Source organism: Schistocerca serialis, chromosome 8 (genome assembly GCF_023864345.2).
Source record: "Schistocerca serialis cubense isolate TAMUIC-IGC-003099 chromosome 8, iqSchSeri2.2, whole genome shotgun sequence".
Lineage (NCBI taxonomy): Eukaryota > Metazoa > Arthropoda > Insecta > Orthoptera > Acrididae > Schistocerca > Schistocerca serialis.
Window position 1 is genome coordinate 187,254,526 of NC_064645.1, and position 21,887 is coordinate 187,276,412.

General features: G+C 44.8%; 1 protein-coding gene across 1 annotated transcript in view; it reads right to left on the minus strand.

The window, feature by feature from the left end:
- The window catches only part of LOC126416244 (zinc finger and SCAN domain-containing protein 22-like), a 768,818-nt gene that overhangs the window by 326,800 nt on the left and 420,131 nt on the right, over nt 1-21,887 (minus strand). Inside the window, exons 2-3 of the mRNA XM_050083860.1 lie at nt 14,311-14,449; nt 11,044-11,199 (exon numbers count right to left, since the gene is read on the minus strand). Of these exons, the coding sequence (XP_049939817.1) occupies nt 11,044-11,199; nt 14,311-14,449 (295 nt within the window). The remainder of the gene's footprint in view (nt 1-11,043; nt 11,200-14,310; nt 14,450-21,887) is intronic.

A 21,887-nucleotide genomic window follows, 5' to 3' on the forward strand; every position in this document is an offset into this window, starting at 1 on the left:
ACAATCATCGCCTCCGAACTATTCCTCTACTATGCACATTGTTGTAAAATGTGCTCATATACTTCCACATTCAACGTTTTGATAAGGATAATAAAGGAATCACACAATGCTCAAACAGTGGACACTCATTCGCGGGAACGACGATTCGAATCCGCGTCTGGCTATCGCGATTTAGGTTTCCCGTGATTTCTCTATATCGTTTTAGCCTAATGCCGCGACGGTTCCTTTGAAAGGGCACGGCCGGCATCCTTCCCCATCCTTCCCTAATCCGATGGGAGCGATGACCTCGCTGTTCGGTGCCCTCTACCTGATTCAACTGAACAACCAACAGTTGCCACTGAAAACACCTCCATACCGTACACATCCTCTGTACTTCACTGATTGTACTACACACGGTAGCAGATATTTTTCTCCAGACATTCACCAAACTAAGATAATTGCATTGGGCTGCCATGTGATTCATCACTTCAAATCACTCATTTGCTGTCATCCAGCGTCCAGTGGCAACACTTTTTGCATCACCTTAAGCGGCGTTTTCCATTGTCTACAGAGATGTGTGTCTGTTCGAACACTGTACCGCCTCCTTTTAAACTGCCTGCACACAGACTCTGTGCTTGCAGGACTACTTTCTCGTAGTAGTCTGGATCTGACGAGTGATTCCTTCTGCTGATTGCATGCGATTTTTTTTTTTTTTTTTTTTTTTTTTTTTTTTACAAGCACCCTCCGCTGGTAACTGACGGTTCGTGTTCGTTAGTATTTGTGGTCTTCCTGGCCTCGGGTTTGCTGTGGCTATTTCTCCACGTTTCCGCTTCACATATACAGATTTTGAAGGGTCGACTTGCACAGATTTTGAAGCTGGAGGTTACTGAGCTCTTCTGAGGGACCCAGTCAGCTGTTACAGCTTCGCTATTGATAACGCAATACTTGCCGCCTCCTTTTATACTGGCGGATCTGCCTCCCGGGACATCTACTGGTCAATTTCGCGTTGCACGGAGGTATGTTGATACTTTGGTTAGATAGTGTACATAACAGGAGGAGTATGCGTTATCTCTAGCTCAGAAGGATTTCTGTTAAATTTTATATAGTAGAATTGAAAACAAAACCCCATCGACTGTTGACATACGGTTCAAAAGCGAGAAAAAATACGTTACACGTATTAAACTGTTTTGTTAAAATGAGGAATGTAAATCATCATCATTTTCGAGGGCCTTTGTCCCAATTCAAAGCGGGATCGGCCTTATTACTATAGATTTGAAAATAGTTTCAGGGGGTGGCCGGATGCGTTTCCTGTCTCCATCCCGTGCCCCCCAGGACAGAGGTTATATACTCCAGGTGTCTGCGTCAAATGTAAGTCACGAAATAGTGCGAACGTTTTCAAATGACTGCGAGTCTTGTAACTGGGGCGGGACATGGGGATCAGCCTAAAAACCATATCCAGGCTGGCTGGCTCACCGGCCTTCATCGTTAATCCGCCAGGCGGATTCGATCCGGGGCCGGCTCGCCTAACCGAGTCCAGGGTGCAGCACATTAGAGCTCTCGGTTAACCTGGCGGGTAAAATGCGGAATGTAAATATTCAGTGTAAGATCACGTTACTTTGTCAGAGAGAGAGGAAAATATTGACACGAAGCTGTCGAAGCCAAGGCCCGCTACAGGGCGCTTTCTCTTGGACTGTTAGTTTGTTTACGTCAGTTTCAGCCGTCTCGCAGTCGTCAGCAGCACGACGAGTGCACCAGAACAGCGGGTATGGGTTGATTGATGGGCAGCTTTCTAAAGAGCGAGATCATCGCATATAGTGAAATACGTGTCCATTAAGCAGTTTATTTGATTCGTTCCTGTTTGCACTGTAAATTACTAGTTCCTCCAATGTGTTCAGAAAATTTCCCTTGTTGGCTGAGCACAATATTTTCAGATTTTATGGACATTTCTTATGTTACTGTTTTTAGTGGATAAGTGAAAACGCAATGTTGTTTTGTTTAATACACTACTATCCATAAAAATTGCTGCACCAAGAAGAAATGCAGATGATAAACGGGTATGCATTCAACAAATATATTATACCAGAACTGACATGTCATTACATTTTCACGCAATTCGGGTGCATAGATCCTGAGAAATCAGTACCCAGAACAACCAACAATGGGCGTAATAACGGCCTTGATACGCCTGGGCAATTGAGTCAAACAGAGCTTGGATGGCGTGTACAGGTACAGCTGCCCACGCAGCTTCAACACGATACCACAGGATGAACTGTGGTAGTAGTGACTGGCGTAATGTGACGAGCCAGTTGCTCGGCCCCATTGACCAGACGTTTTCAGTTGGTGGGAGATCTGGACAATGTGCTGGCCAGAGCAGCAGTCGAACATTTTCTGTATCCAGAAAGGCCCGTACAGGACCTGCAACATGCGGTCGTGCATTATCCTGCTGAAATGTAGGGTTTCGCAGGGATCGATTGAAGGGTAGAGCCACGGGTCGTAAGACATCTGAAATGTAACGTCCACTGTTCAAAGTGCCGTCAATGTGAACAAGAGGTGACCGAGATGTGTAACCAATGGCACCCCATACCACCACGCCGGGTGATACTCCAGTATGGAGTTGACGAATACGCGCTTCCAATGTGTGTTCACTGCGATGTCGGCAAACACGGGCGCGACCATCATGATGATGTAAGCAGAACCTAGATTCATCCGAAAAAATGACGTTTTCCCATTCGTGCACCCAGGTTCGTCGTTGAGAACACCATCGCAAGCGCTCCTGTCTGTGATGCAGCGACAAGGGTAACCGCAGCCATGGTCTCCGAGCTGATAGTCCATGCTGCTCCAAACGTCGTCGAACTGTTCGTGCAGATGGTTGTTGTCTGGGTAACGTCCCCATCTGTTGACTCAGGGATCGAGACGTGGCTGCACGATCCGTTACAGCCATGCGGATAAGATGCCTGTCATCTCGACTGCTAGTGATACGAGGCCGTTGGGATCCAGCATGGCGTTCCGTATTATCGTCCTGAACCCACCGAATCCTTATTCTGCTAACAGTCATTGGATCTCGACCAACGCGAGCAGCTATTTCGCGATACGATAAACCGCAATCGCGATAGGCTACAATCCAACCTTTATCAAAGTCGGAAACGTGATGGTACGCATTTCTCCTCCTTACACGAGGCATCACAACATTTCACCAGGCAACGCCGGTCAACTGCTGTTTGTGTATGAGAAATCGATTGGAAACTTTCCTCATGTCAGCACGTTGTAGGTGTCGTCACCGGCGTCAACCTTGTGTGAATGGTCTGAAAAGCTAATCATTTGGATATCATATCATCTTCTTCCTGTCGGTTAAATTTCGCGTCTGTAGGACGTCATCTTCGTGGTGTAGCAATTTTAATGGCCAGTAGAGTAGCTTATTTATGCTGTTGTATTTTTTTTTATTCACTATGCGACTTAACTTCTGGGGTCATCAGTCGCCTAGAACTTAGAACTACGTAAACCTAACTAACCTAAGGACATCACACACATCCATGCCCGAGGCGCGATTCGAACCTGCGACTGTAGCGGTCGCTCGGTTCCGTACTGTAGCGGCTAGAACCTCACGGCAACTCCGGCCGGCGCTGTTTTATAAAAGGTCAGAAAATTTCCTCCCGTTTTGTCTGTGTAATGTCCTAAAATCTAGCTAACTGAAGAGGAATTTGAACCCGTATGCTCTCGAACACGAATTCGCCGATTTCAACCACTGCGCCACCTCCCTCCGTACGGACACGGAGGGGAGCGTCGCACGGCAGCGACGCAGATAAATCGGCGGACGAGAGGACAACGGCTTCATTACTGATACTACAAAGTCCACGAGGCTGGCGCGTCGCTAGGTTGCGGGCCGGTTCGCCCCGGTGCTGCTCGCCTACCGATATTCATGGCCGTATTAAAATACAATTACGCATCAGTAAAACATCGGGGCCCGCCATAATCGTAAAACAATACGGACGCTTTCGCGGCAGTATTAAATGTAAGTGGCCGTAAAGGCGGACCGCGGACGAGTTTTATGCGCTGGCGGGCGACGAGCGCAGACGGGGCGGCTCGTCAGCGCGGCTCGTCAGCGCGGCCACTCCCCGGGCGCCTCGTCGCGGAGGCGGCGCTTAACGTCCGCGTCATTAGCGTCGCGGGCGCCCGGCCTCCGCTCGCCTTTCTCACAGCCCGCCGCGCCGCCGGATGGGAAGGCAGCGGGCCACACCCGCCATTACCCGCCTGCTCCAGACGCTGCTCCGCCGTCTGCTCATTGCCGTGTCTCTCTCTCAGGAATTCTCCACTCTGTCTAGAGTGTTGCTGCTTGAGCGACACTTTCGTTACTCTTAGCATCACTGACACGAAATAAAGGAATTATGCTAACCTGCGGTCATAACAGGTCCGCCTCCCTAGCAGGAGTAGTCAGCGCTTACTGGCAGGTACTTTTCCTCGGTGGGATGAGTGGAACGAATTCTACTCAGCCGCGTGATGTTCTGCTCGAATGAGAAGCAGCTGCTCCTACTATCCGCTTAAAATTACTTGACGGTTGGCACTTCACGTGTTGGGGCTGGTTTGCACCAGTCAGAGTGCTCAAACCCAAACCTCCAGATGTCAGACACTCAGATCGGTACCAAGCGTTGTACGTTGATAGAGTATCAAGCAAAACACCGATTTGGTTCGTGGTACGTGCTGTCATCTAGTAGAACATGCGTAAACGGTTTTTAAAAGGAACACCAAAACTACGAAGCAGAGGAAAAGCGTGTCTGTGAAGATGGCTCTGAGCACTATGGGACTTAACATCTATGGTCATCAGTCCCCTAGAACTTAGAACTACTTAAACCTAACTAATCTAAGGACATCACACAACACCCAGTCATCACGAGGTAGAGAAAATCCCTGACCCCGCCGGGAATCGAATCCGGGAACCCGGGCCGGCCGAAGTGGCCGTGCGGTTAAAGGCGCTGCAGTCTGGAACCGCAAGACCGCTACGGTCGCAGGTTCGAATCCTGCCTCGGGCTTGGATGTTTGTGATGTCCTTAGGTTAGTTAGGTTTAATTAGTTCTAAGTTCTAGGGGAATAATGACCTCAGCAGTTGAGTCCCATAGTACTCAGAGCCATTTGAACCATTTGAACCGGGAACCCGGGCGCGGGAAGCGAGAACGGTACCGCACGATCACGAGCTGCGGACGTCTGTGAAGAAATGGTTCGCAGATCCCGCGTTGGTGGGTGGGTAGAGCTTAGGGTCGTCGTATCAAAAGTCCTGCTTTCGAAACCCACTGATTTCATTTTTTTTAAATTTGTTTACGCGTGAAACTGTTACACGGGAGAACGTTTTCCTGACATCTAAAAGTATTTTTCGGAGTTTGTAGTAATGTTCTTTTGCCAGTCTGCTTTCACTTCGTTAGTTGAAAGTAGCAAACATATGTAGCACGGCTATACAGAAGGGCGTGTTGTTCTGTCGGACATGACCGAGAGAACAGACACCACTCATGATGAAGCAGCTAGTGCATTTGTAGTTTCACAGAATAAACGTGAACAATCGGAACAGTAGAATAAAGAAACAACTTCATGATTCGTGCCGAATTATTAATAGCCCGTGTAACACTTTAGCAATAATACAGTAAAAAAAATTGACGCCATTGGGATTTGAATGTCAGACCCTGTGTACGATGATCTAGCGCTCTGCAAACTTTCCCACGGATGCTATAGTTTCAGTTACTCACAGTTTTGCTTTTGCTTCGCTCTGTAGTTACTTTTGTTTAACGATTACGCTCGTACTGCTGGACGACAGCTCCTACTACGAACTAAATCGGAGCTTGATACTCTGTCGACATACAACGTTTGGTGTGAGTGTCCGACGTTTGGAGGTTTGGGTGTCAGCCACACGGTCGACCTTCATCGTTGCCAAACTGCCACAAAAGTTACTCAGTTCACTTCCAGGTTCAAATGGTTGAAATGGCTCTGAGCACTATGGGACTTAACATCTGTGGTCATCAGTCCCCTAGAACTTAGAACGACTTAAATCTAACTAACCAAAGGACATTACACACATCCATGCCCGAGGCAGGATTCGAACCTGCGAGCGTAGCGGTCGCGCGGTTCCAGACTGAAGCGCCTAGAACCGCTCGGCCACCGCGGACGGCTCACTTCCTGGTCCTTGTTAGACTTTGTTTCTTGGTATGTTTGGATCCCGAATCATGGGTCTGGTACTTTCATTTCGTATTTCATCATACATGATAGCCACATAAACAGTATGCACTCGTGAGGATGCTAATAAAATACACACGTTTCATACGCAGCACTAACCAAACATACTGGATATTTGCGCAAAAGACGTCATTCAGAGTTACATATACAGTTATCATAACCACAGAGATCAGGCTACATTAGATAAGTTTCGCACGACATTGCGTCAGGCCCAATTCTTGTAGGCTGCAATTCATCGTTACCACTGGGTCCCATAGTCGTCAATGTCAGTGCTTAACCCAATGTTGTGGCATAGCGCAATGGTTGGCTTATAAACTTAACGCGTAATAGGTCCTAAGTTGCAATCTCGTCAAATATTGCTATTTTTTCATTTTTAAATCTAATGTAAAGAGTATGATCATAATTTTATTCAAATTTTTTTATTTGTAGCACTTTGCCGCGTCATCTTCATCACCGTATTTTCATCCTACTACTCCTTTTCCGTTTGGAATCTGCCTGTGTCGCCTGTGGTCGGCAACGAAGTGCAACGAGGACCGCTCATCGGTTGGTAACGCGGCAGCTCGTGTGGCCATTGTGAGGATAGTTTCAGGTAACCAGCGATAGCGAGAAATTACAGTTTTGTTTTAGCGCTGAAACGGAATTTTTTCTGGCTTGTGTCTGCGCGTAGAGGTTAGCTGTAACCGCCGACCGCCATTTCCTCGGATACATTGCACATCACGAGGTTGTGGTTAGGTTAAGTCATCAGTCACTGAAAGTCGGCTGTCGACAGAGCATTCCGCATTTTCAGCATACCTCGCGGCGGCCACTCCCAACATGACGCACTAACAGCATTTACCAAGAGACCCGCAGTGTTTGTGTGTCGCCCATACCGGAGCAGTAGACGGCAGCCGCTGTAGCAATACGGTGGCGGCAAATGACAGATGTGAACTATCTAGTAAATTTAATCGGACTATAGATCTAGAAAGCCGAGAACTGCCGGGAGACCGGTGTGTTGACCAAACGCTTCTCCTACTGCTTCCGAATCACGCCATATCTATTTTTTTCTGCCGAACGTGGCCCAGTGGTTAAGTGCCATACGATGAATACAAACGTCTGGGATTTCATCTCCTGACCACTTCCAGGAGTCATCTCCTTTACCTATTGGTGTAAAAAATTTCAAAATTGTTCGTGGATCAAAGTCGACGTTAAACTATAACTCTATAGCAGTCTGGGTAAGGTAGTTCAAAGTTAGGAGGAAGGCAAGAGCACAATCCAAAGGGATCGTGACTAGTAAACCACTGTGGTATTCAAGTTAACCATTCGGTTGATGGGAAATTTATTTAGGGGAAACACGGTAAACGAAATGAAGCAAGTATGCTTCCTTGGAAGCAAAATAAAGTATATCGGACAAAGCAAGGAGTATTTCAGAAGCAGACTGACACAGGCAAAGAATGTACGTCTGGAGAACAACTTTATGTAGAAGTGAAACATGGATTGTGTGTGAACCAGAAGAGACAAGAGAGGTATATACGAGGAATGCTGACTAAGAGCAGGACTTCAGGACTTGTTAAAGACATAAGAGCATAGTTGCAGTGGTGCTAGACGGAGCCATAGAGGGTAAAATTGTGCGAGGAGACAGAGACTGGAATATACCGACAAACAGTTTATAAGTAATAACGGATATAAGAGTGATAAGAAGAGTTAGGTGCAGGAGAAGAAGTCGTGGCGGGCTCTATCATACCAATCATAAGACTGATGATCTATATAAAAGAAAGAAAAAAATGCACGTTCGCATGGTATGCGCTTCATCCCAGCGCATTGGTGTTGTAAAAACACATTTTTTACTATATAGGTTATTAATCAATGTTCAAACAAATATCTTTTACTGATTTGACCTCTTACTTATTTTCAATAGCCCACAGTACTTCTTGACCGAGATAGTCGAAACAGGACAGCCTATAAACAAGATTTGTTCGAGCATTGGCTGATAACCATTAACCCGGCGGAATAGTCAAGACCGCAAACGCGCTCACGGTTGGAATACGGGAATGGGGAGCCAGCCCGGGATCGACACCGTCTCGCGGGACGATGGTTAGAGAGCCGGCCAGCGTTGATGTGGCTTTCAGGCGGTTTTCCACTACGTGAATACCGGGATGGTACCCACGTCTTGTCTCAGACATGATAAATATTAGTTTGGTGCATGGGGTCGTAGCGGTTTTGTTCTACATGTTGATATTCTGGTTGATATGGTTTTATTTATCGATTGTCGTTTTCTAATTGTAGCTCACTGTTGCCGTTTTGTCATATGAAGGTAGTGAATGGAGCTGTGGACGCTAGAAATTTGAGTGCGAAGTGGAGGAACCGGAACATTTCCGAATGCTTTTCTGTTTGAGTTCAGCAGATGGGTCACAGCGGCGTAGGCAGCCAGAAACATTTGAGCGTGTACGGGGATAATGCCATTGTACAGAGCAGGGCAAGGAAATGGTATCCTTCATTTTCAATAGGATAGTTTTGAGTTAAGTGAATCTCCACGTTCAGAACGACCTTCAGGGATGATAAAGTTCTTTTGAACGCATTAATCCACAATGATTGACAGCAGTATACTCGAGAAGTGGTAAATGTGATGAACTGTGATCATACCAGAATCGTGGGACATTTATCTGCAATGGGTAAGGTTCAAAAATCGGTGTACGGGTACCGCACGCTCGAAGCCAAAATCACACAAGTAAGCGGGTGCCTTAGCTGCCTTTCTCCTTGCTCGTCATCAAGTGGTTCGTGAACAACACCAAACACTCCTATCCTGTGTCATTACTAGTGACGAGAAATTGTGTCGCCTTTATATCGACGTGAGGGAAAGAAAGGAATGACTGAGCCCACACAAAGTAGCATCTCCCCGTACAAAGACCTTCGTCCATCCATATTTGCAGAACACCTATGAGAAAATCACCACAAACCAACCACTAGAGAAGATGACATGAAAATAATTAGAATCAACAGTAAAAAACACCTCCTAACCACGCAAGAAAATTACCACATACAGAAAACCAAAGCAGAGGGGAAAATCCTGTTGAATGACCAAGTACACATGCCAAGCAATTCGTTATTTACACTAATAGATAAAATAATAGAATAACGTTCGCAAAAAGTATTATATATTAATACTGTCCAATATAATAATAATAGAACACAACATCTTTACGCTCACTCATCCATGAACCCCTCCACAGAATACTGAAACGAAAAGTCAAATCAGCTGTCACCAAAGTCTTCAACCACTCGCTAACAGCCAGTACATCCCCCCCCCCCCAAAAAAAAAAAATAAAAAAAATAAAGCACTCGTCGGCTCTATCCTCCTCTCTCTTTCACTCATACACACACACGGTATAAACATCAAAAATAGAAGTTAGTCTCGAACATATACTTCGTTAGGTGGGTAACAAATAGGTAAACATACCAAAGAAGATGAAACACGTAATGGAGTCGCAATATTTACCTTGTGAAAAACAGTGTAGGACGAAATAGTTGTATCGGGTGACAAAAGAAAAATAGTCCACCGCAAAAAAGAGTGAGAAATATGGTGAACAATGTGTGGGAGGCGAGAACACAAAGATGTGATTATAACGCAGTGATAAAAGTGGTATTGCGACCTCCGGACCAGACGTGAGGAAACGCAGATCAGCAAATCGTAAGTAATTACTTTTTTTACAAAAAAATCGCGAAGTGAACTGTTTAATAATCTAAAACTAACAAAACCGTATCGTTATAGATCCCACTGATGATACTTTAGAACAGGAGAAGGACGAAACGCGTATGGGATAAAGAAAGTAACTAGCAGCAGGAAAAGGCAGTTTTATTTACAAAACAAGTATGTACGAAAGATATTGTTGTATACCTGATGGAACAGCGTCGGTTCAGTGTTTGCTTACCCGAGGTGTAACAATCACTGCTGACATTTATGGCCAGCAACCGGCAGTCTTGCAGACGCATTCCGAGAACAAGGAGCAGGAAGACTGCGTGAAGTGATGCTGCACCACGATAACCCCTGCCCGCATTCTGCTAGACTGACAAGAAACACTATGCAGGAGTTCGGTTGGGAAGTAATTCCGCGCCTACCTTATTCATCTGATCTTGCGCCCTCAGGTCTTCATCTTTTCCGCTGTCTGTCGAACAGCCTTCAAGCAAATTCCTTCACGGGTAAAAATGCGCTCGGAACATGACTCGACGAGTTCTTCACCTCAAAGCCACCTGATTTCTAGAGTTATGGAGTCTAAAAGTTACCACAGCGTTGATAGAATGTCGTAAATAGTGAAGGAGAATATGTTACTGATGACTAAAGTGTCTGTTGTGTTTATTAGTTGTATTTTTAACTTAGAGAGAAACGCTACGATCCTATGGACCAAACCAATAAAAACTTCGAAAATGTTATCACAGTTGACCATGACATCTACACTAAATGCAGGCAGATAGGGTACACAGATTTATTCTCGGAGAATGTGATGGCTTGAGGAACGGTATCCGTCCACGAAATGCCACTATCACTGACAAAAAGGACATATTTGAATGCGAACCCTGTAGAGAAATGGGGAGGCCAAATGGAAAAGAAGAGAATAATCGTTATATACAATTTTAATGAACTCACGAACGATCTGAGTGAACAACACGGCAAACGACAGATTTTTTGTAAATCAAGTAAAAGTAGGTACTGATAGGGCAAGATTTAGCGTTCCCTTCGTCTGACCTGTGGTGGACTTATCAACTTTGGATCATTTGCAAACATGCAACAAACAGAAACTGTATTGTTTAAAACTAAAACTTTTTAGCTTGTATCCGCAAGCAGTCAGGTTAGTTTGTAGATATCGTGTTGGTACTCACCTTCGAGGATGGTGTCCATGGTGCGGCGGTAGATGGAGGTACGCAGGTAGTGCACGGCGGGCATGAAGAATACTTCCTCGGGCCGTTCGGGCAGGAAGTAGACCACCAGCTCCGAGTTAGCGGGGATCGTCTTCACCACCTCGTACATGGGCTCCCCTGTGGACGAAACCCACAGCCATACTCCGCTTTTCTGCAGCCAGTACTTCGCATTTATATCACACGTGTTTCCCATCCTCTCAGATTCTCATTTTCTTTATCCTATTCGAGTAATTTTGTCAAGCTTTGCAAGATATTTGGTTATTTAGCCGAATTTTTCGTACGATGAAGATAACTTCAGACAACATATAATTTTGGAATCAGAAAACACGTATGTGATGTGCGTACGGGTTTGACGCAACCTGTGGTACTGCTTAGGACCAGAAGACGAAGACAAAACACTCTTTTCGTATATGGCTCAAAGTATTGCGGGGATCTATTTCTTTAATAGGAATTCATTGGCCTTCGGTTTATGGCCATTCAAGCCATCTCAGTAATGGAAAGACTATACGATTGTGTAATGGAGACGACAAGAAAGTAAGGATAACAAAACAACCAGTTACCTAGTGGAGAAAATCTTCGACCCGGCCAGATATCGAACCCGGGTCCCTTCGACTGGTAATCTGCCACAGTGACCTCGCAGCTACTGAAGCGAACTTGTGGACGTCTTTGAGTGCATATACGAATAAAAATGTAGATGTAAAAATTACTCCAGTGGTTACAGGTTCCTTTTTATGTCACGTTTACAACACATACTCTTTGTAAACAATGAACTGATGCACAATAATTGCTTACTTGAGTGTTAGTAAAATGTATGTGATGCGAAAACGACAGAAGAAAAGGCGGCTGTAACCAATGAATGTATTTTCACACTTATTTTTTCTTTGACGGTTGCAACAAAAGACATCTACAAAATGTTGAGCCTTGTACTAAAAGAGTATTTTGTTTATGTCTTCTGCTACTAGTTACAGGCACTGGTTACGCCAAAGTCGCATTTATGACTCACTGATGTCGCATTAATTCGCATAAATCCACCTCATAATGAAGTGTTAAAACTCTGAAACGCGTAGGCTGGTTGCAGTACACTTGTAGTCTCAGTTGATATCAATAGGAGTTACGGTAAAAACGTAACTGTTATTCAGCGTATTTAAACATTTCACTATACTGAAACTTTTACGGTTTACAATTTGTATTTGTACTTTTTGTAATGCCCAACAAAAAAGTGAAGCACAGAGCGGGACCGGAGGCGGGGGAGAGGGAAGGGGGGAGGTACGGAGAAGGAAAAGATGAAAAACTCCACGGTTATCTGTTCCTATTTCAGTGATTACAAAACCGAGTTCAGTTAAGGAACTTGGCAGTGTGAGCCCAATTATCAACATGCTGTTGCACCCATAGTGGTCTCGGCGCATCCACTGATTCGGTTGGGTCTCTTAAAGCCTTCGTATCCTCTGCTGGTCCGACGCATCTGTCGGGGGCAGATCTGGGGATCTTGCAGATCTCAGGAGTGTCTCAACATGACGCAGAGCATACAGACACGTTCTAGAGGGAGACAACTAGCATTTTTCTGTTGAAAAACGGAACCACGATCCTATTGCTTGAGAGGTAACGCATCAGGACGCAGGACGTCTCTGACTTTGCGTTGTCCCGTCGTAGTTCCCTCACACACTATAGCCTTAACCTGAAGTCATACCCGATGTCTGCCAACGCACGCTTGGAGTAACACCTCTGAGCCTCTCCAAAACATTGTAACATTGGGACACCTCTCCAAGTCGCCGTCATATCGGCCGTGGTTATCCAGGTAGCCCAGAGCTGCCAGTCACCGCTGACCACGTTGTGACGCCGTTCACCAACAGTCCATGCATCCCTGTCACGGCATCACTCCAAACGCAGAAGTTGGTACCAACTTCCAGTATTCTGGAATAGTTGTGGGTCATCGACTTCTGTGAAACAGTACAACGAAAAACAAGTACAAAGTTGCAAATTTTCACTCAAGGGTTAGTTTCTGTCAGAGACCGATTTTCAGATCATAGCAACATAGTCAAAAATGGCACTTTCGAAGATGTGAAAAACAAGTCAAAAACGTGCATCTAACAGTGACAGCGTAATCTGTACGCGCTGTAGATGTTCACTGCACATTTTTGACGCGGTTTTCACATATTCGGAAATACAGTTTTTCACAATGTTATGATGATTTCAAACTGGGTCTCGGCCCGAAACTAGTCATCGAGTGAATAAACAAAAAGTAAAATTTGCAACTCTGGACTGGTTTTTCGCTGTGCTTGTGCAGAATTGTGTGTTTTGGTGTTAAAAGCAGCCCGTGCATCGCACTGTAATTGCCCAGTCCGTCTGCTGTTAGTCCCCATTAATGGTGCGGGATGACACAAAAAAAGTTGAATAGAGTCCGTTACTTGTTCTCGGATGGCAGCCGCAGGTGTGATGGGGCTACTATGTGCATAGTGCACAATACGTCAAGCCTCCCTTGCAGTCGAGGCGTGGTCGACCGGACCATTGACGACGAGTACGTCTGCCTTCACGCTCTCAAGCAGTGCAACATCGGACCACTGTCACGTTAGAATACCCCTCAAAGCTGGATATAGCACGATTCGAGCAGCGGCCAAATGGAGTCCCACAGTGAGTTCGCTTTCAAACTCTGTCAGGTTTCGATAACGCTGTCTCACACCAGTATGCGACATCTCCGTGTCTTTCACAGTACTCAATCAACATCTGGTGCTGTTCGCAGCCCTTGTATATTCCACCTGACCTGGTAACAGCACTAATACACTCGGGTAGACTTTCTACCTGTCACAGAGAATTGCAACTCTAATCGTTTACATCCTTTACGTGTGACATTCGACGTCTCCCTGGGTGCTCCCGTTCTGTCAGGCAGTGTAGTACAGAGTTGCTTCAAACTGCTTACTTGTAAAAGACTAGCTGTCTTTCTTTTTATTTACCCTTCCCACTTCTCTACACAAGATAATGTCAACCCCATTATTTGACGCCAAGAAATGTTTATTTTCATTGGGACTATACATTATCATTTGTCTTGGAGAGAGTTTTCATTTATCTAACGAGTAAAAATGACTTTGACTTTCAACAACGATAACATCCTAGAATAATCACACAAAAACAGTTTCTGGAGTCCATATGTTGTAGCATGACAATCACGGCACCCATAAAGTTGTCAAAGGTTTGTGATGATGGCGCCACGGATTAGCGCTCTGCAGGACCTACCTTTTATCTTGGTGCCGATGAGGTTGACGTCTTCCGTGTACTCGTGGACGGCGCGTAGGAAACGTACCCAGTTGCAGTGGCGGACACGCCGCCTGTCCACTTCTGTGATCTCGTCGTAACAGCCGAACCGGTGTCGGATCTGCAACAAAGAGACGAAGCAGCACTTAGCCGACAGCAGTTCTCATAGCGAACACTTTCATTTAAAAACATTCTTGTGATACGAGAAGTACAAAAGAGTTCTTTGCAGTAGGTGCACCGGTCGCGGTGGCCGAGCGGTTCTAGGTGCTTCTGTCCGGAACCACGCGACTGCTACGGTCGCAGGTTCGAATCCTGCCTCGGGCAGGAGGTTAGTTAGGTTTAAGTAGTTCTAAGTTCTAGGGGACTTATGACCTCAGATGTTAAGTCCCATAGTGCTCAGAGCTATTCGAACCATTCGAGCAGTAGGTGCGTACTGCACTTTCGCAAATCAAATCAGATGAAACAGACCATGGTTGTTCGTTGGGCACCCCGGACTGACCTGGACGAAACGTTTTCATACACCACATCTAGCTCATCTCTCGCTACTTTCCCGTGTACAAGATCTGAAGACACCTCCATTATGAGACTTACCAGATCAATTATGGTGCTGACAAGAGCGCCCTCATTACTACACGAGAACTAAGTTAACCCGCATAAAAGAGGAGACTGGTCGTTTGAGAGCGCTGTATATAGCGTGGAAAAACCAGAAAGCATAGAATCGGAGCGCCTGAGATGTACTACTACAGAAGGATGTTGAAAGTTAATCATAAGATAAGGAGTCAGAATGGTCTTCGCAGAATTGGTGAAGAAATGAATGTTTGAAAAACTCTGACAAGAAGAGAGGACAGGATGGCAGCTAAACCAGTCAGTGGATAAATAAAACAAAAGAACAGTGTGGTGTAGAACTGGTACCAGGCGGCCATGTAACACTCCTACGCTGACGTAAGTCAAGACATTTATTTGGTGTATATTTGATAATCGGACATATGGTGTCGATGCAGAAAGATAGACACGGAGATGTCAGAAAATGGTGGTAAGTAGTTATCGTTTTTCGACGGGCCCACCACCATTCGGAGAACGAAGTTGCCCGATCTGATGAATGTGATCTCTCCAACGTATCTACAATGAATCGCGTACCGTTTGCAGCCATTTAACTCGGTGCAAGAACAGTGGTCGTAAAAGGATAACAAGCCTTTTCGGTGACTGTCGGTTTCAAACCAACAGAAATCACCTCTGCTAGTGAAAGCAGGACCATATCGTTCACTTTCTGAGCGAGCACTATGAAAGGAAATACTTGCAGTGTTCATGTGTAGTCGGGTATCCAGCAAAAGGTCATCTGTCGCAGCTTCACAGAAAGCTGTTTGTCTCCAACGGCCCAAACAACTTAGAACAACGCTGTGGCTGACTGAAGGTGTGTTATATTCTTCAACGCGTCGCGACTTTGTCCCTTTTCGAATGGTGCAGAGCTTCGAGTGCACCGACGTCCCAAAATTTTTTTGTGATCTTTCCGAGGCAGTATACTCTCTCGTAAAAACAGAAGTTTTATGGATTGATGGCTTTACACACAGCCGATTTGTATCATACTTAATAGACAGAACGCAAAAAGTTCTACTGAATAATGCAAACAGGGTTTGATGGGCAGAAAATTTTACTGAATGGGAATAATCACAAAGGGAGTCCTACAGGTTTCAAATATGGGTCCACCCATATTCGTTACACGTGTGAATTGCATTCCACTTAACATTCAAAAGCAGAACTGTTACTCGGTGCAGACAATACTAGTGTTGAAATAAATCCCACTAGAGATAAAGTAACAGAAAATAAAATAAAAGATGTTTTCCAAAGAATTATTAAATGGCGTTCACTACATAAACTTTTCCCAAATTTTGAAAAAACGTACTTTAATTAGTTATGTGCAACAAATAGAGATATACCAACAACTGGTGGAGTACATGAGCAGGCGTCAGTAAACATGGTCGAATGCTCCAAACATTTAGATGTACATACTGATGAGACGTTGAACAGGAAGAAGCATATTACTGAGCTTTTCAAACAATTAAGTGCGGCCACTTTTGCACTTCGTATAATTCCTAATCTTGCAAGCAAAAGAATAAAACTCCTGACATATTTTGCATATTTACACTCAATAATGTGTTATGAAAAATTTTATGGGGTAACTCACCACTTAGAAAGTATTGATTGACCAAAAGCAAGCAGTGGGAATAATATATGGTGTTCAGCATAGACGTCATGTAGGCACATCTTCAGCGAGCTAGGCATTCTAACTGCTCTGTCACATTAGATATATTTCAATAATGAAATTCGTCATGAACAATCCATCACAATTTGAGAAGAACCGAGAGGTCCATATCTACAGTACTAGAGGGAAATACAGCCTTTATTACCCATTATTAAAGCTGTCGGTGGCTCAGAAAGGAGTTCATTATGCAGCACCAAAAGTGTTGATAATTTGCCCAGTAACATGAAATGTCTGTAGGTAGCTAAGCAGATTTTAAACGCAACGTAAAATCATTTCTCCTGAACAACTCCTTATTCCATGAACAAATTTCTATTTAGAAACTGGTAGCCTGAATAAAGGCTTGTTTTTAAGTGTAGTTACATGAGTGGGACTTAAAAATAATGCTCTGTTTAATGTTAACGCTAACGATAAATATACTGTAGTCTGAATTTCTCCACACAGTTTCCTTAAAAGCACTGATCAAATGACATATGGAACATGTAAGCAACCATGTAAGCAACTAAATAACTGCCGGCCGCAGTGGCCGAGCGGTTCGAGGCGTATCAATCCGGAACCGCGCGACTGCTACGGTTACAGGTTCAAATCCTGCCTCAGGCACGGAGGTGTGTGATGTCCTTAGGTTAGTTAGGTATAAGTAGTTCTTACTTCTAGGGGACTGATGACCTCAGATGTTAAGTCCCATAGTGCTCAGAGCCATTTGAACCATTTTTGAACTAACTAACTAAGTCGTTCACCCCACAGTGGGTGGAGAGTGCAGCTAACGCCGGAGGTGGTTCTGTGATGTTTTTGGGGTGTTCACTGAATGACGACGATGACCTAGTCCTTCAGGTTGCCGTAAACATAAACTAAGATAACTGTTTCAACATCTTCGGTAGTGGAGTGTTACTCTTTGCTCGACATCGTCATGAAGACCATGCTGTGGACATTGCCGTTTTTCAAGTCAGTTCACAGGGCTACACGACAACATATTCTGGGTTTTATGTGCAATCTGGCACCCGGTTGTACGTCAACCACCCCGCAAAATCAGTGAGTGGCCCCAGGTAGATGTGGTGTAAGATGGCAAGAACTATGCCCCTTGCATGAAGTCATTAAAGATCACCTAACTCACGTTGAGCGAACAGTAGGGCTGAACAAAAATGACTGACAAGGCACAATGCATCTTGTAGAGGGTATAGTATGGACGTATTGGAATAATTAATGTTGGGTGATGGTTTTAAAGTAATTCACATGACATGAAAACTTTGTGGAAACGTGTCGATTTACTGGAGGCTAGTTTACCCCAGGGAAGTACTCAGAATTGACTGTGGCCGCCGGGGGAGCGGCTAAGGGAAGCGACAATAGGCAGCTTAGGGTGGCTCAAGCTCTGAGAAAGTGGTAATGGGGCGCAGCCTCCAGCCGCCTTAAGATGAGTGACAGTGAGTGGGTGGTTGACTCCGACTCCATGCTGGTGTACCGTGAAACAGACGGAGAACTTGTACGCCTGTTGATAAATGTCCATCATCCCGTTTTCTGTGGAACATGCGAGAAAGCCACGCAAAGCTACGGTGGAGCGGTCAACAGAGTTCAAAATATGCATGTTCGTGACTATAGCAACTTCACACTGAATTCACGGTCCGCAGAGTCTGAAGCAAATCAGGTGAAGAGCGACAGAATGAAATACGCCAGCCTCCGATGGGAACGTAGGACCAAGGAATTTAAAGTACTCTCCTGGGAGTCAGAATTCCAGAAAACTTGGTGTGCAGACACTAACCCTGATGGGTGGCCTGGGAGGAGCTAAATAACAGAAGTTGAGAGGAAGGGAAATTTTGTGGGAATTTGTTCACTTCCCAGAGCAGGCATTGGTCGGTGCTGGGAAGCGACGCATAATTAACGCGACTTGGGCTGCAATTGGCGAAAGTCATTTTGCTGGAGGGGAAACCAAGGCGAAGAGCAGACTGTGAGAAGTCTCCATAGAGTTCTTGCGTTCCCAGCTTTCCTAGAGTGCAGACGTGGCGTTCTTTAATCAGCTTGCCTGAGAAAGAGTGAGCATCTCTACAGTTTAGGACTTAGCAAATGGAACGATTGAGCTTGGATATAGGAAGTTTTGGTTCAGCTATTACTGAGCAAGATAGCTAGGAGTGAATAGACGAGCTCAGCCTTGCAGCACCACGAGGTCGGCCGACGTCCACACAACGACACCCCTCCGCCACGCTGAATTCCGTGATATTGCGCTCGCTCCGGCCACTGATTAATTTGCTGGATCACGTTGGCAATGTTTCCACGAGGGATTCATGGGCCGTGTATTGTAGAATTCTTCTCGCATTTCGCATTACGCCTGGGTCAGTCGATAGGAATTACATTTGATTTATCGCACTTTACTCCAAGCAAACTGCCTGTTAGGAGAGTCATGTAATGTGATGATTGAAGGTCGTGAGTTAAAATAAATCTGTGCTAATCGACTGCATCTGTTTTCAATCAAGTAGTTGAAATCCCAAGTCACTTTCTTAATTAATTTTATGTTCAACATTTGCATCTGGTGTTCAATAGCTGAATATAACATCAGTGTGCACCCCTTTATAATTAAAGGGGATCAATTCTGAACCAATTAATATCAACACTGCCACCGCAGTTCAATCAGGAGTCACAGGGCCTTATTACTTTCTTTGCGTTATCCGACATTGCGGCAGTTTTGCACTCTCTGTTGATCTGCTAGTCAGTTACCTGGGGTGAACACACACCAAAACCGGATAAGTGACGGGTGGGGTGTTACAATGGATACACTTGAAGTACGAATGGATTATCTTCCTGAGACTTTCTTCCTGTGGAAAGAAAGCCACCGACACTGATTTCACCGCATTCGGCAGTGAAATACAAAGTGAGCAGCCCGGAAGTACACATTTTCAGTTTGAGGACTGTCCAGCCGTTGACCGCTGCCTGGTGGTTCACGTAACGACTGGTCGCCACTCCTGTCCGGTGGCGGCGACGCACCGCGCTGGCGTAATCGCCACCTGCGCTATCGTAATGGGGACAGCCGAGTGGAACGTGCCACGGCAGAGCAGAAAAGCGTTGACACCGGCGCGTCACGGGCGGTCGCCGCGCACCGCCGTAAGAAGACCCGCCGCCGGCGATGGTCCACTGCCCAAAATTTTTGCCTCCACCGTCACCGCTTTGTTTGTTTGCGGAGCAGCCGGCCTCTTCTTCGCATTTCCCAAAGGGTACCTGGAATGCTTTTCTATACGACGTTACGTGGCGGCGGTACGGGGCATCCGGTCCGGTGGCTTTCCTATTAAATGTAACTTAGTCATCCCGCTCTATTCTGTTAGCAGGCTGAAAATTTCTGCTCGGTAGCTTCGGCAACAACATAACAGTGGTGTTAGCGATGCTTGAGGTTTCAAAAGGATGAATCAGGTATTTAAAAAAAGGCGACGATTACGTTCCCTTCGCAAAAAAAATATTGTCGCCTTACAGTGCAGTGTCAAGAGAGCGTCCGTTAAAAAAAAGTATTGCTCTTGCTATTTTTCTTGGTTGTCGACGTGATCCACAGTCGAGAGACTGGTTTGGAACAGCTCTCCATAGGCCTGCGGAAGTCTCCTCGTCTCTTTTTTTTTTATTTATGAATTTAGCCAGCTATGGACCGCATACAACTTAAGGCTTATGGTGTTTCTTTTTCTTCCGTTCTTCCCAGTACTTCTTCATTTTCTCGCCAACTGCTCGTCTCTGCTCATCTGTCCACACTCTTTTGGGTCGAGGTTTTGGCGCATCTTCTTCATAGTTTGCGTTTTCTATAAGTAGCCTAAAGTTATTCCTGTCACGTATTATTTCTTCTGTAACACCTATTTTGTTGGCGTCTTTCTTTACTGCTTCTACCCATGCTACAGTTTTTTTCAGCTTACTAACGTAATTAAAAATTTTCTTTGTAATCCGTGTTTCTTCCATTCTTTTTAAATGTCCATAAAATTTTAGCCGTCTCTCCCTCTTTGTGTCTGTGATCTTTTCTGTATTTCTGTATAGGTCTTCATTTCTCCTTTTAATCCACCTATTTCCCTTGTTTTTCTCAAGACCTAGAATTTTTCTTAATATTTTTCTCTCTCTTTTTCCTAGTTCTCTTAATTCGCCTTTCTTATTCAATGTTAGGCAAACTGATCCATATGTTTCTTGTGTCCTAATAACTCAATTGTAATGTTTAATCTTTGCTTGTATGGATATTGATTTCTTATTGTAGTAGTTTTCTGTTAATTTATATGCAAATTCCAACTTTTTTATTTTTTCTTTATTTGTTGTGTTATCCAGTCCATTGGCTTGGATCCACTCTCCCAGGAATTTGAATCTATCAACTCTTTTAATTTTTCCATACTTTGTTTTCATAAACTTTTCTGTATTATGTTTGTGTTCTATATACTCGGTTTTTTCATAGGATCTTTTTCGCCCAGTCTTTTCAGCAATCTCGTGTAACAGATCAAGCATAACTGTTGCGTCTGTTCGGTTTTCAGTTATCAATGCCATATCATCCGCAAAGGCTAAACATTTCACTTCAAATTTGTTCTTTCCTTGGCCCATGCTTATACCCTTTGTGCCCCTGTTTTTCAATGTGTTTTCCCATGTTTTTACTATTTTATCTAAGATCAAGTTAAAGACAATTGGGGACAGTCCATCTCCTTGTCGAACTCCTGTTTTGATTTTCTCGGTTCTACGTAACTACTCTACCCTACATCCATTTGAACTTGCTTGTTATACTCAAACTTTGTTTTGCCTCTACAGTTTTTTCCGTCCACGTTTCTCTCAGTTACCAAATTCACGATTCGTTGAAACCTGAGGACGTATTCTGTCAATCAAAACCTTCCTTTTTTACCACCCTTTATCTTGCTTTATGCGTCTATATTCAGTAGAGAAAAGGGGACGAGATAGAGGCCAAAGAAAAACATGCTGAATCATTGCGTCACTGCGATCTTTTTTTCGGGAATCTACATCTACATCTACATCCATACTCCGCAAGCTACCTGACGGTGTGTGGCGGAGGGTGCCTTGAGTACCTCTATCGGTTTTCCCTTCTATTCCAGTCCCGAGCGGTCTAGGGTGCTGCAGTCATGGACTGTGCTGCTGGTCCCGGCGGAGATTCGAGTCCTCCCTCGGGCATGGGTGTGTGTGTTTGTCCTTAGGATAATTTATATTAAGTAGTGTGTAAGCTTAGGGACTGATGACCTTAGCAGTTAAGTCCCACAAGATTTCACACACATCTGAACATTTTATTTTTTCTATTCCAGTCTCGTATTGTTCGTGGAAAGAAAGATTGTCGGTATGCCTCTGTGTGGGCTCTAAGCTC